Source organism: Columba livia, chromosome 3, assembly GCF_036013475.1.
Source record: "Columba livia isolate bColLiv1 breed racing homer chromosome 3, bColLiv1.pat.W.v2, whole genome shotgun sequence".
Classification (NCBI taxonomy): Eukaryota; Metazoa; Chordata; class Aves; order Columbiformes; family Columbidae; genus Columba; species Columba livia.
This window is the reverse complement of record NC_088604.1, coordinates 103408857-103421586: the sequence shown is the minus strand read 5'-3', so window position 1 is coordinate 103421586 and position 12730 is coordinate 103408857. Positions and strand designations below refer to the sequence as shown.

The following is a 12730-nucleotide window of genomic DNA, read 5'->3' as shown; positions in this document are numbered from 1 at the left end:
CCCCCACATTTGACTCTATCTGTCCACACGGCCCAAGGAACTCTGCCTGTGAACCCAAGCTCCCCTTTCAAAAGTGCAGCAAGACAAACACATTCTCACTCAGCCTCTCCACAGGGCAGAGCAACAGGAAAAGCCCAACACCCAGAGCTGAAGACCAAACCACAAACCTCCCACTCTCCTCATACTCACCTTTGAGAGGGTGAAACTGGTGTTCCCACCCATTTCCCTGGAGATGCAAAAAAAGCAGACACATTAAGGAGTTATCCCAGAGTTATGTGCCTGTCTCATCACAGCTGGCATCCCCCATCCCTAGAAGGGGCCCCAAACCCACTGTCACAGCATGTTTTTTTCCCCAGTGTTACAGCCGCAGTAAGGAAAGCCCTCATTGTCCACACTGCTCCCCAGAGGCTACTGGCATTTGAAGTCTCCAAAGCACCATTTCTGCATAAGCAACCATCCTAGCATTGTCTGCAGGGTCTCCTGGCAAACTGACGATGTATTAAAAACTGTTGTCCTTCTCCACAGTTTCAAGCTTGTGGAATCCCTTATGTGGGCCTAGCTCAACACTTCTTGAAAAGATAAGGCCAAAAGCAGTGCTTCAGCCACTGAGCATCCTAAAGTGGGAGAAACTGACAGCCAGCCTCTCCAAAAGAGGTTGCACTGCATTTTGCAGAGTAGTCTTTATGCTGCCCCCATGAACCTAGAATGACCAGACCATCCCAGAGAATTAGGTGCTGGTAGAGTGGCAGCGGCATCTCACCGAAGAACATGCTTCCTGGAGAAGACCCGCAGGATGAATTCAGACTCCTGCTGAGGTTCCAGGGTGGATGGGACAATCACATATACACCAGGTTGCAGATGGAAGTCAAGAGTCACTTCCCGCTCATCAAGGAAGACCTTATGCTTGTTCACAGGCTGATGTCGGGTGAAGAAAGCTGGGGGCAGCTTTCTGTTGCTTTCCTGGTACTGTTAAGGTAAGAAAGAGAAGAGAAATGTGTTCTGCACCAGCTAAACAAAGAGACAAAAGGCACATGGAGAATTCACAGGCATAGCATAGACAGTCTGCCTTCAGACCTCTGATTTTTTTTGCAGCACAAGCAGATAAAAGGGCCCAAAGGACTCAATCTTCTCCCAGGACATGGTGGGTCTCGCTATGCACTGCCCCTGTCCAATACTAATATGACAAAGAAGGGGACTCCCTGCAACCTTAACAATATAATAGCATTTGCAAGGAACAGCAGCAAGGACAGGGGAGAAGTGGCTTCTGCAGAAGGCATTTCCATACCAGCAGAAATGACTGAAGGCAGGAACGGCTCCAGAGAACACACCACTGTCCCATAGGTACCATCCACTTTGTCCCCAGCTTCTCCTCAACACCAGGGATCTGGTAGCAGAGAATTTTTCAGAGCACCTGAGATCTGAGCATACTGCACGAGCAATCTAATCCCTAGCCCTGACTCCATGCATGTGTCCTTGATCTGCCTGGCACTCTTGGCTCTTACAGATGTTTTATTCCATGGGCACTTTTCTGCAATAGGAGGATGTATAAAGTGTTCATCCAGGCAACACTGAACTAATTTTTAATGCCCAGTACACAAGCCAAATAAATAATCCTGCCAGCTAAAACCACTGTCACCTTCTGATCTTGGCTGTTCCTCAAAACATTTACCCATTTTACTCTGCAGCCACATAGTGGAGAAGCTATTCCTCTTCTCTTGCCTGTATTTTTCTTACTAATAGAGCAATCTTTCTTCTAAAGGGTTCAGGGTTACTTCTCCTCATGCCCCTCATGTTAAATTCTAAGTTTTTATATTCCAGTCAATACTTTGTTGACTGTAGTTCCAATACCTTAGATGCTCTTGGCTTGCCATCTCTCTGTATTGATCTTGGCAACCACTACAAACCTGAAATTAAAGTCCTGGCTGTCACCATTCTCCCTCAGGTGCAGCAGCAGTGTGCTAGGGCCACACTGAGACCCCTCTGCCAAGAAGTTCCATTCACTTATAACTCTGTTACTACCTACAACACTTAAATCAGGAAAGAGTGGTACTTTACCCTATGGTTACCATGCCAGAAATGCAGTAACTGGGAAAACAAGTTTGCTGCCTTGACCATACACTCAATCTTTGCCAGCCCAAATTCAAATAGACTCTCATTTAAGAGGTGTTCTGAGTAGTTACAGAGTGGAAGACATGCCCTGTCAAGACAAAAGCAGTTAAACCTTTCCGCATTTTAAACAGCCCTCTAAGGGCAGAGCCAAAACTGGGAATTACATCAGGGTTTAACTTCCAGGGTTCTTCCTCAGGTCCCAAAGTCTCCTGGCTAAAGAAAATGATAGAAATACATCTGGCCTGAGGAAGGTGAAAATACCTGTAGCATCAGCTCCAGAGCATCCCCGGCCAGGAGGAACCCAAGCTCCCGGGGAGACCCCTGACTTGCATGGGACACAGGCTCTGTTCCCACCTCATGCCAAGACCGGAATGAAGCAGAAAGGTAGCTCTTGTTCCCCTGAGAGCTGCAGTAAGTCCAGTTTAGACACAGCCAAGAACTTGGGGCACCATCCCACAATGGCAGCAGGGACAGTGCCACTTCTAACACCTTTGAAGACCCAGTGCAGAAGCTGAATAACTAATGCCCCTTTTTAAGGCCACTAAGCCCTCCTGATATGGCTGCTCTTCAGAAGATTCAGTGGATAGCTCTGCATTAATAGTAACTTACTGTGGTGCCTCACTGAACTCAAATACAGTGTCAACCAAGGAACAAAGGCAAACACAACACCTTCAGTGTTGTCATCACAGCTGCAGCACCACAGGTCCCCCAGCAAACAGGCAGCAGTGGTGACAAGGGACTCACCTGTAGGTCCACCTGTAGAAAGAAAAGAAATAGAGCATCTGTCAGACAGGGACCTCTGGATCTCACACAACACAGCCATATCATTGCTGGGAATCAGCTATGTATGTCCAACTGAGGCCTTGGCCTTCAGAAACCTCAGTCCCACCACCTGAAAACCCTTCACCACAGACATCTCTCTGTAACTGTGCAAACTCACAGCAGAAACAAGAGCTGTGGCTCTGTTCAGGCGAGCAGAGTAGCTCTCCAAGGCACTCAGATAAGCAGAGAATTCAAGGAGGGGAGACAGACTGCACTCCTTCTAGTGATGTCCACTTACCCCTGGATACGTAGGGAACTAGCAGTATTCAAACATTGGCAGCTGCCACACCATACGAGGAACGCCTCTCAAGCACAATTTTACTGTGGTTGGAGACAACCTGAGGGCAGCACTCTCCCAGTCCCAAAGGGCACCCTCTCCCAGCTCTTGCACATCCTCTCAGAGAGGGCAAAATAAAGCCCAGTGGGCTCTGAAGCAAGAGAAATTTCTCACTGCTCTGCAGACTAACAGCATGCCAGAGAGGCAGGATGTGGGGCACAGAGCCTGAGGAAGCCTAGCCCTGAATCATGAGGAGACTGGGCACAAGCAAGGGGAAAAGAGCACAGATCACTCTGTACACAGAAAAAAACTCTTGGTCTGCAAAGCTCTGCAATTTACAGGGACTTGAAGTTTGCCTATTTGGTGAAAACAAGAAAGGCAAAGCAATTCTTATACCTTATAGAGTGAAAATCCAATGGAGAGGTGAGAAGCACGGTTCCGGTGTTTGCTGCTGGGTTTCTGTATCAGGGATATAACCACATTGCAGGAACCCAGGCTTTTCTTACTGTCTTCAACTGGTAAAACATCCAGCAAGTACTGAGGGTTCATCCAAAAGGTGCCTAAGCAAAACAAGAAAAATGTTTTGATGTCATTTTCCTTCACAAAATTCATTGTCAGCTTACCATATGATGCCTGGCATCAGACTGAATAGGTCACAGGTTGTCTCAACCTCCAGACCTCACAGGGATTTGATCTTATGGTGCAATTTACAAGTTTAGCAGTGCAACTGCTACGTAAGACAGGAGGAAGGCCCAGCAAAAAGGAAGTACATTTCCACTGACCTGCAACTAAGAGCTCATTTTGTTTATTAATGTATCATTATTCCTCTGTCACCTCTCGTGTATGGGCTAGCTGACTTCAGACCCATACATTCTGCTTCCAGAAGGGATGAGCCTCTACATTTCCCATCCAATTCACTTAAAATTCAACTCCCTGGAGGTGCTGAGGATGCAAACTTTAACCAACAAGCTTAAAGCCACAAAGAAGCTCAGTGTTGGCAATTGATCCTAGGAATCCTGCAGCTCATCTTATGCCATGACCAGCCCACTGCCCTGTGTTTGCAAGTGATGCATCTTCTGTGATGGCAGAATCCAGCTGAACTCATTCGGCTGCTTATTTCTGATGTTTGTGAGGGGGGGTAAACAGGAAAAGCATGTTTCTGTTGTCAGTTTTGTGTTCACGGGTATAAGATGCCAGTGACGGAGTCAGCAGGGCGATGTCACCCCACAGTCATCCAAAAGAACCTTGATCATTCCTCACCATTACAGAATCCCAGACTGCCTCCTGCTGTGCTTCCTTTAACCCATCTCCCACTCTTCACAGAGTACATCCACTTCTTCCCATCTTCCTGGCTCATCAGGTCTGGAGTTAATTTACAGATTGTCAGATCTACAAAATGAATCTTAAAATCTCGCAGAGACATCCTGGGAAAAGAGTGCCAAGAGACATCTTGTCAGCAGTTCAGTTTACTCCATATGGCTTATAAAAAGAAAAGAAAAGGGAGCAGGGTACTCTGAAGCCACACCATTCTGTGTTACATATGGTAAAACTCATTTTTTATTAGGCAGTAAAGAGGAGAGCGTCTGCTCCAACAGCAGCATCTAGCAGTAGCAAAGTTTCAGCAAAGTATACCGGCACAGAGATGAAAATAATATTGCCGCCAAAGAGACCGAAGTGAAATGGCACGGGCGACAACATTGCCACCTCGTGGCAACAGCTGTGAAGAAAACACGAGTAAACATAAGGCAATAAAAAGCTTCCTAAATCTATGTTAAGAATAAAAAGGTAAGGCAAAAACTCCTGAAAGCTTCCCACGTCTTCAGCAGCCCTGGGAGACCTGGCAGCGTCCTGCTTCTCCCTTGCTCCTGCCACCAAAGAACAGTGTTTCTCCTCCATGTCAGCACTGCTAGTGCTTCTCACATTGTCAGGCAGAATAAGAAAACAATAAAACAAGCACGGGCTGTTTTAAAGCAGATCACATATGCCTCAGCCTAAGTGGCAATGTGCTGCTTCATCTTCAGACACAGCTCCAGAGCTACTGGCAGAGAGGGGAGAGGCAAGACTGTGCCATTACCAGAATTCTCCATCTTCCTTATTTTTCCTCAACAAAATCTTCTCCTTTGGGCTCAGCAGCTCCCATTTGTAAGAGCTGAGGGTAAAAAACAGAAGATGACTAACCAAATGTGGCCTCAAATTCAAGGCAGAGTACATAGCTTTCCTCTACAAAGAGGCCAAACCCCTGTCCCCACATATCTCCACATTTATCCCCCACTAAACACAGGCCCACTATGCCTTCAGCTATGGGAGACTCCACAAGCACTCCAGGTCCCACATGATGTAGCTAAAATAGCTCCAGTTTTATCCAGCAGAAGCCAAAAAAGCTCCATTTCCATCAGCCAGTCCATTCACTTGCACACACAGCTTCCAAGCACTTGAAATATAAAAATCTAGACTTGTTTTGTTAGTTAATTTTCTGTCAAAGGAGACATAACAGGAAGAGTGTTTGGCATAATGAATGAATGACTAGGACAGCATAAGAGGCAGCTGGGAGTCATTTAAAAGGCAGGCCTACAGTATGTTGCTCATTATGCTCTTCAACAGGAACAGCTGGTATGTTGTCATTGTGACAGACACGCATCAGAAGTTACTGCTTTGCAGACAAGGTGGAAGACCCTTGCATTCCCAAAACCTCTCTGTGCTCTTCCCTCCTCTCTACCCCTGAACCTCAGCAAACAGGGTCTGTGTAGGGAACAAAGGAAGGAAAGAACATTCTCCACTTCCAAGAGGAATAAAACACAAGTCTACAGATGCTCAGGTTCTAGAATTCAAACCACTGTCTTTCATGGATCCCAACCAAAAAATTCAGGCAGATGAAAATATAGGGCCCATTTGCCTCACTAGTTGCTTCCTTTGATCTCATACCCAATTGTATTTTCCCAAAGAGCCAGGATGGAGCACTCCTTTGCAGCCACCCAACTCCAACAAAAGCAGCCCATGGAGGACTTCACACAGTCCCTCCTGCGGAGGGCTGTATGCCCTGAAACATGCTGTTACGGTTATCCATCACTTGGCATGCCATCCAGATCACAGCAACACGGTCAGCATTTGATGTTCATATTATGTTTCTTTTGGCATCCAGTGAATGGAAAAGCAGAACCGAGCTTGTTGAAGCCGCATGTGTGAAGTGAGCCCAACTACGTGAGCACTATGTGGTGGAGAAGTATAATCTTAATGTGGCTCTCAACACCTAATCATGCCTGAAGGTGGCAGCATCTTTCCTCCAAGAAATTTTTCCTCCCATTCAGCATCAGACCTTCCCTTTTTTAAACTCACCTGTCACTCCAGTCTCCTTTCCATTCAATTTTTCCCCATGGATTTCTCAGTCTCACTAGGTTTTCTGGCCCATATTGACAGGTGACCTGCAGAAAACAGTAACACTGTTTACCAAGGTTTCCTCTTCCTTTCTAACATCTGCTCATTTTATGCTTGTGGGGGGTAGGACTGTACTACTGTGAAAGCTAAGCCCTACCCCAGTGCAGTGGCAAAGCCCAATGCAACCTATGGTGTGACCACATAGATTAGTGCCTCCTGAACTGGGATGCCACGGTGGGAGAAGAGGGAGCCAGGCCAGCTGGAGGCTTTGTTAGCAGCATACAGCAAAACAGCTGACTTCACATCAGCTCCATGTGCTCACTCACTCCCTTACTCCTCCCTGGCTCTTCACCCCACCAGGGGAGCCAGACCAACAGACAGATCTCTGATAAAGTCTATGTGTAACATCCACTCTTTGGGATCTACTGTTTTACTCTCCCAAACCTCTAGATGGATATCTTTAGGGGAGTCCCAATGATGCTTGTGCAGATCAGTGGGGTCCACCTCGTATTCTGTGCACAGAAACCCAGTTTGGTTCCTGTACTTTAGCCTTGACTCACATTGCCATCCACAGTTTTTCACATTTTGGCCCTTTTATTCAATCATCTTTACTGCTCTATGGCCTCTCCTCTGACTTCAGAGGAAGGCTTTTGAGCCCAAGCAGGTTCCAGCTCATCCTCCCATCATGGCCAAAGGCCAGGCCATTCCTCTTTAACAGCTAAGATGCATTATTAGGTGATGCTCTCAACAGAGCCCTATGAATCATTCCCACCCTTAAAGATATGCTGATCTATAACCACTGTCCTTTATGATACTAAAATTGACACACTTATAGAATAGTTTGAGTTGGAAGTGACCTTCAAAGGACATCTAGTTCAACCCACCTGCAATGAGCAGGGACATCTTCACTTGCTCAGAGCTCTATCCAGCCTGGTTTTGAATGTCTCCAGGGATGGGGCATCTACCACCTCTCTGAGCAACCTGGGCCAGTGTTTCACCATCATCTTTGTAAAAAATGTGTTCCTCATGTCTAGCCTGAATCTCTCTTCCTTTAGTTTCAAACCATCACCCCTTGTCCTATCACAACAGGCCCTATTAAAAAGTCTGTCCCCATCTTTCTTAAAGGCCCCTTTTAACTACTGAAAGGCCACAATAAGGTCTCCCCAGAGCCTTCACTACTTGAAAGATTCACTTAGAAGTGAATCTTTACAAAGAACATTCTCTTTTAGCTTTAGACTATGAGAAGGGCACTGGGGGGAGGCAATCCTGCAGTTGCCCTCATTTAGGGCTGAACTTATGATTGCAATAAATATTGCTAACATCCACACAAACCTGCACCCAGGACTTTATAGCTGTTCTTACCTTTCTAATTCCAGTTACTGTGTAGGCATGGCCAGCAACAAGCCCATTCTTCAGCACCTTTGTTGTCTGTAAACAAGGAAGAGAAACAGAAGAAAAACATTTTTCATTCTATCCCTACCTACACAGCCAACTCATACCAATACCAGACACCTATACCTGCGTAAGCAATGACTGTCAAAGCAAATGGAGAATGGTTTGAACTGAAAAAAAATAAATTTAAAAAAAAATCTGATCTTCTAACAGCCACATTTTGCAGCATGTTTGGAGTTGGGAGGTTGATTGAGAAGGTCCATTCCTAAATTGTGGATCTTTGACTAGAGATCGTATCACTTCTAAAAAGTCCAGGAGGTCAAGCTTTGATATGCAGAACTGTAGTGTTTCCCAACTGCTGAAGTGTTAGCATAAGGCTTGGAAACCGAGATTTGAATTCATGTTCTGAAGTGCACACCTCTCTGCCTTACACATAAGCATATTCCATGAGTGCCTGTGCCTCAATGCACCATCTGTAAAAATGGAAAATGCATTTTAAAAAATAGGAAAATGCAGTAGGTCTGTATTTAATAGAGGTTCTTTAATTGATAAACCAGTTCCTGAACATAATAACAGGGAGCTGAGAGCAGAAGGGAATCAATCCATGTGCAAACTTTGATCTTAAGATCCTGATTTCTACAGAAAGTCAAGTGTGGGAGCTTTGATATTTCACAAATCATAATAACTAGCTGAGCAGAGGAAAACAGGTCTGGAAAGGCTTTTTGCTGTGAAGCTATTTGATGTCACTCCAAGTCTCACCCCTAAATGTGTCTGACAGCCCATAAGAGATCTGCTGTAGGTTGCTCTTGTCAGAATATCCCACAGATCAGGAGGAGCTGCTGCGAGCTTGATTGTTGTATTAACACCACCTGTAAAATCCACCAAGGCTTCCGAAACTTGCCCAATCTGCAGATCTTCATAGGAGCCATAGAGTCTAGCAAAAAAAAATGACATTGATATAATCTTGGGGTTATCGTCACAGACTATAGGTTGTGAACAGTGTGACAGTAAGAACATGCAATAAAGGTCTGCAGAAACAAAAGGAAGGCTATAACACATGTTTAATTTTAAGAGAATCTTTGGCATTTAGGAAGAAGGGAATCTAGCAAATTGCCTCCCAGATTTGCCATAGTCTGAAAGAGAATTTTCACTCACTGCCATCCCTCACGGCGCAGCAGCGAGAACATGCCCATCACTACTTCTTTGATGATTTGCCTGAATTTGTTACCAGACAGTATACAGTATCTAAGATATAGTGCCCTGAGAAGCACATTACCTTGAGAACTCTGTCTCCAATCTGATTTTTTTACTGCTGCAGTACAGCTATCCCCAGTCTTTTTGTTCTAGCTCTAATACCAGATGAAAATAACTCAACTTTCTCTCTTTCACTATGATCTTTCTCTCAAGGTTAACTAGGATTTTTCCCTGCTCTGTAGAGATTATTTCAGTCCCAAATTAACAAATTCCATCAGTTATGCCTTGTTGCTTTCTTCTTAGTCCTGATAAGCCACTCTAGACAAAACACCCCAGAGAGAAGCTAGTGTTCTCACAGGGCCATGTGACTCGTTGAATGCCTCAGCTTTGGGAGAGCCCAGAGCAGGAATTTCTACCAAAACTGAAGCACAATGCTTTAGCAGACCCCCACAGTTAAACTCCTTGAAAGTTTCTCAAACAGATAATATACCAAAGGAGGCATCAGAAATCATTCACCTTTGAAAATCCCTATCTGTGGCCTTCCATTCCTCTGCAATATTTACAAGGCAGGCATCACCCTAGCCATACACTCCAAACAGAGATAACACTCAGAGGACAATGCCCCAGGATAGGTCTGTTTTCACACCTACTCCTAAACCCTTGGATTTAAACTCAAGGGCCTGGATTGATAACAGCTACTGCAGTAGCAGCTTCTACTGTCTAATAATAGAAAGATGAGAAGCACTTACTACACTCCAAATGTGGCAAGGCCTAGGAGATGCATTTATAAACCAGAACAAACTGTGTAGGCACCAACCAACATATTTTAGAGAGTCTATTTGCATAACTTGGAATTAGTCACTTACTTAGCATATGCCTTCTCCAGAAGGGCTCCCCAGAACACGTTCTTATAGACTGAGGAAACAAAGACCAGCTCCCCCACCTCGTTCACAGGCAGGCGATCATCAACCACCACGTCAACCCATTCACCGAAGTGCCAGAACTGTCAGAGGAAAGGAATGAGCTGATATTTCCCTTGGAAGGGACCTCCCCTTAAAACAACAGGAAAGGCAAGATAGCTTAGCTGTGGGCACATGAGGGGCTGCTTGTGTTGCAGGGGAGGGCTGCTCTGGGTCAGGGAGATGTGCTGACTCACCCACAGCACCAGCTCCTCAGCTCCACCCTGCCAGAGGAGAAAACAAAGCCTGTCTCAGGTGTAAAAGGATTGAGAAGTGAAATGAGGCACAGATGGGCTTCTGTGGAAAAAGTTCCTAATTGCAGGGTAGCAGAATTACAGCAAGAGCTGGGCAAAGAGATAGAAGGTTGGAGTGGATATGCATAAGCCCTGCTGACTGCTGCCACTATGGAAGAATGGTTTTGTTGGGATTAAAATATGGGTAGGGCACAACTGGAGGGAAGGGCCAAGTGAGGGTATATTCTCAGTCTGGTTTGTAGTTGATCCACTGCCTGCACTGCTTCACAGAATTACAGGATGGTTGTGGTTGGAAGGGACCTCTGGAGATCATCTAGTCCAACCCACCTGCTAAAGCAGATCACACAGGAAGGTGTCCAGGTGGGTTTTGAATGTCTCCAGAGAAGGAGAGTCCACCACCTCCCTGGGCAGCCTGTTCCAGTGCTCTGGAACCCTCAAAGGAAAGAAGTTTCTCCTCAAATTCAGATGGAACCTCGTGGGAGGGGTGATGGGCCATCCTCCAGGTCAGGATACCCTCTGGCCCCTTCCCCTGGCCAAGGGGAACAGCGTACAAATTGTCTAAGGGTGTGATACAACATGACAGAGGATTTCTGAAGATTTCCCCGCACCCTGAGGAAGCAGATGTACCCGGAAGTGGAAAATGCCGGCATATTTCCTCTCAAAGCTCTGGTTTAGTGGGACGACTGCAGCCAAGATGTCCTGGTGAAACGTCAGGGCTTGCAGGGCTGCCAGGAACCAGCAGTTCTCTGTGCCAAGACAAACGGACACATGCAGTTGGCTGAAAAGCCAGAGTTGTCAGCCAAGTTCAGAAACACCACTGAGATCCTAGCAAAAGAGCTGTTGTGCTAATGTCTTTAAAATTATAACAAATCATACACAGAAAATAAGATGATCCAGATGTGTGCTTTCATTTAACCAAACCATGATTGGTTTATAATTATTCTCTCATGATCTTTTCATTTGGATACTGTTTGGTTAAATAAGAAATTTAGCAAGAAATAGGTCTCAATGGCAACATTTTGTGTTTTTACTGACATTGCATGTTTTTCTTCTGTTCTCTGTAAAGGCACACTATTAAAAAAACACTTGTCCCTTTTTCTTTGAAAACATTAACTTTTCAGAAGACAAAAATAGTTTCAAATGGATCTCATGTGCAAGACTCTACTTATGAGGGTTTGTGCTTAAGGGCTTAAAGCACTCAAAAATTACTTTAGTCCTGCCTCTACCTGTTTTGCAGATGACAATATATCATTTTACTTTAGGTAACACAGGCATAAAAATGCACAGGCAAAGCTGGGAAGAGAATGCACTCACACTAAGCCTGAGATACAAAGATAGTGAAAGTCTCGGCTTTTCCTGCTTCTGTGGTCTCTGTTCAGTTGTTAAGCAGCAACATTAGACCACTAAGAGCACAGGATCATTTCCTATGGCAGCACTGGCATGCACAGAAGCAACACCGAGAGCAGTGATTTCAGCTTGTGCAGATACCTCTCATCCCTTAAATCCCATCTCAAAGTTTGCCAGGTATTTTACTGAGCCTATCCAAACCTAGTGATTGCTTCTTCCACACTGTGCCAAGTGAAGAGATAAGGGTATGCATACTTTCTATTTCTATGCCAAGTTTTATACTGCCAAAATTCCACATAAAATGGTATATTGTATAAGAATACTTAAATATTTATAAAAGAAGCTTTCTTACCCACCAGTCCTTGACAGAGATCAAGTTGCTTTCTGTTTGCTGCATAAAATACTGGACTTCTGTGCAAAGCCTGTGAAACACACAACAAAAAAGGAAAAAGGGAGAGAGTCAAGTCAGTAACATGAGCTGGTTTAACTTGAAGTCGAGGACTTCTGTCTGCAGAACTGCAATATCCTAAGATAGGAAATCCAGGGAGTTCCTAGTCCAGGATGTAAAAATGTCATGGATATATGACACAAACCACTTCTCTGCCTGTTCAAAGCTTTCAAAATACTTCAGGTCCCTTTGTCCCAGGAGACATTGTTCTGGTTCAGGGATAACTTTAGCGTGCTCACATGCTGTGGCTCACCTGACACAAGGCTGGGCATACATTTGTGTTTGATCTACATTGAATTTGGCCTCTGACATAAGCCGCTGGTACTCAGATGCATCACTATGGTTCTCCATGAACACCTTGTTGAGAAGACAACACTTCAGACCTGGCAACCCTGCACCACTGTCATTGCTGACAGGTTTTAGCCAAAAGAGGCTACAATGGCAGAGTATAACTGTTAAAACTTTCAGCTAACCTGCCTGGCATCTGTACGGTTTCACTGACAATTGAGCTACAGACTAACTGATGGCTGCTACAGAAGTTCCTGTTGCTGTGACA

General features: G+C 45.1%; 1 protein-coding gene across 1 annotated transcript in view; it reads right to left on the bottom strand.

Moving 5' to 3' along the window:
• The window catches only part of CAPN14 (calpain 14), a 29614-nt gene that overhangs the window by 10765 nt on the left and 6119 nt on the right, over positions 1-12730 (bottom strand). The window contains exons 3-14 of the mRNA XM_065058648.1: positions 12079-12148; positions 11007-11125; positions 10033-10169; positions 8732-8906; positions 7943-8008; positions 6542-6627; positions 5283-5357; positions 4469-4632; positions 3605-3768; positions 1429-1440; positions 761-966; positions 190-226 (exon numbers count right to left, since the gene is read on the bottom strand). Of these exons, the coding sequence (XP_064914720.1) occupies positions 190-226; positions 761-966; positions 1429-1440; positions 3605-3768; positions 4469-4632; positions 5283-5357; positions 6542-6627; positions 7943-8008; positions 8732-8906; positions 10033-10169; positions 11007-11125; positions 12079-12148 (1311 nt within the window). The remainder of the gene's footprint in view (positions 1-189; positions 227-760; positions 967-1428; positions 1441-3604; positions 3769-4468; positions 4633-5282; positions 5358-6541; positions 6628-7942; positions 8009-8731; positions 8907-10032; positions 10170-11006; positions 11126-12078; positions 12149-12730) is intronic.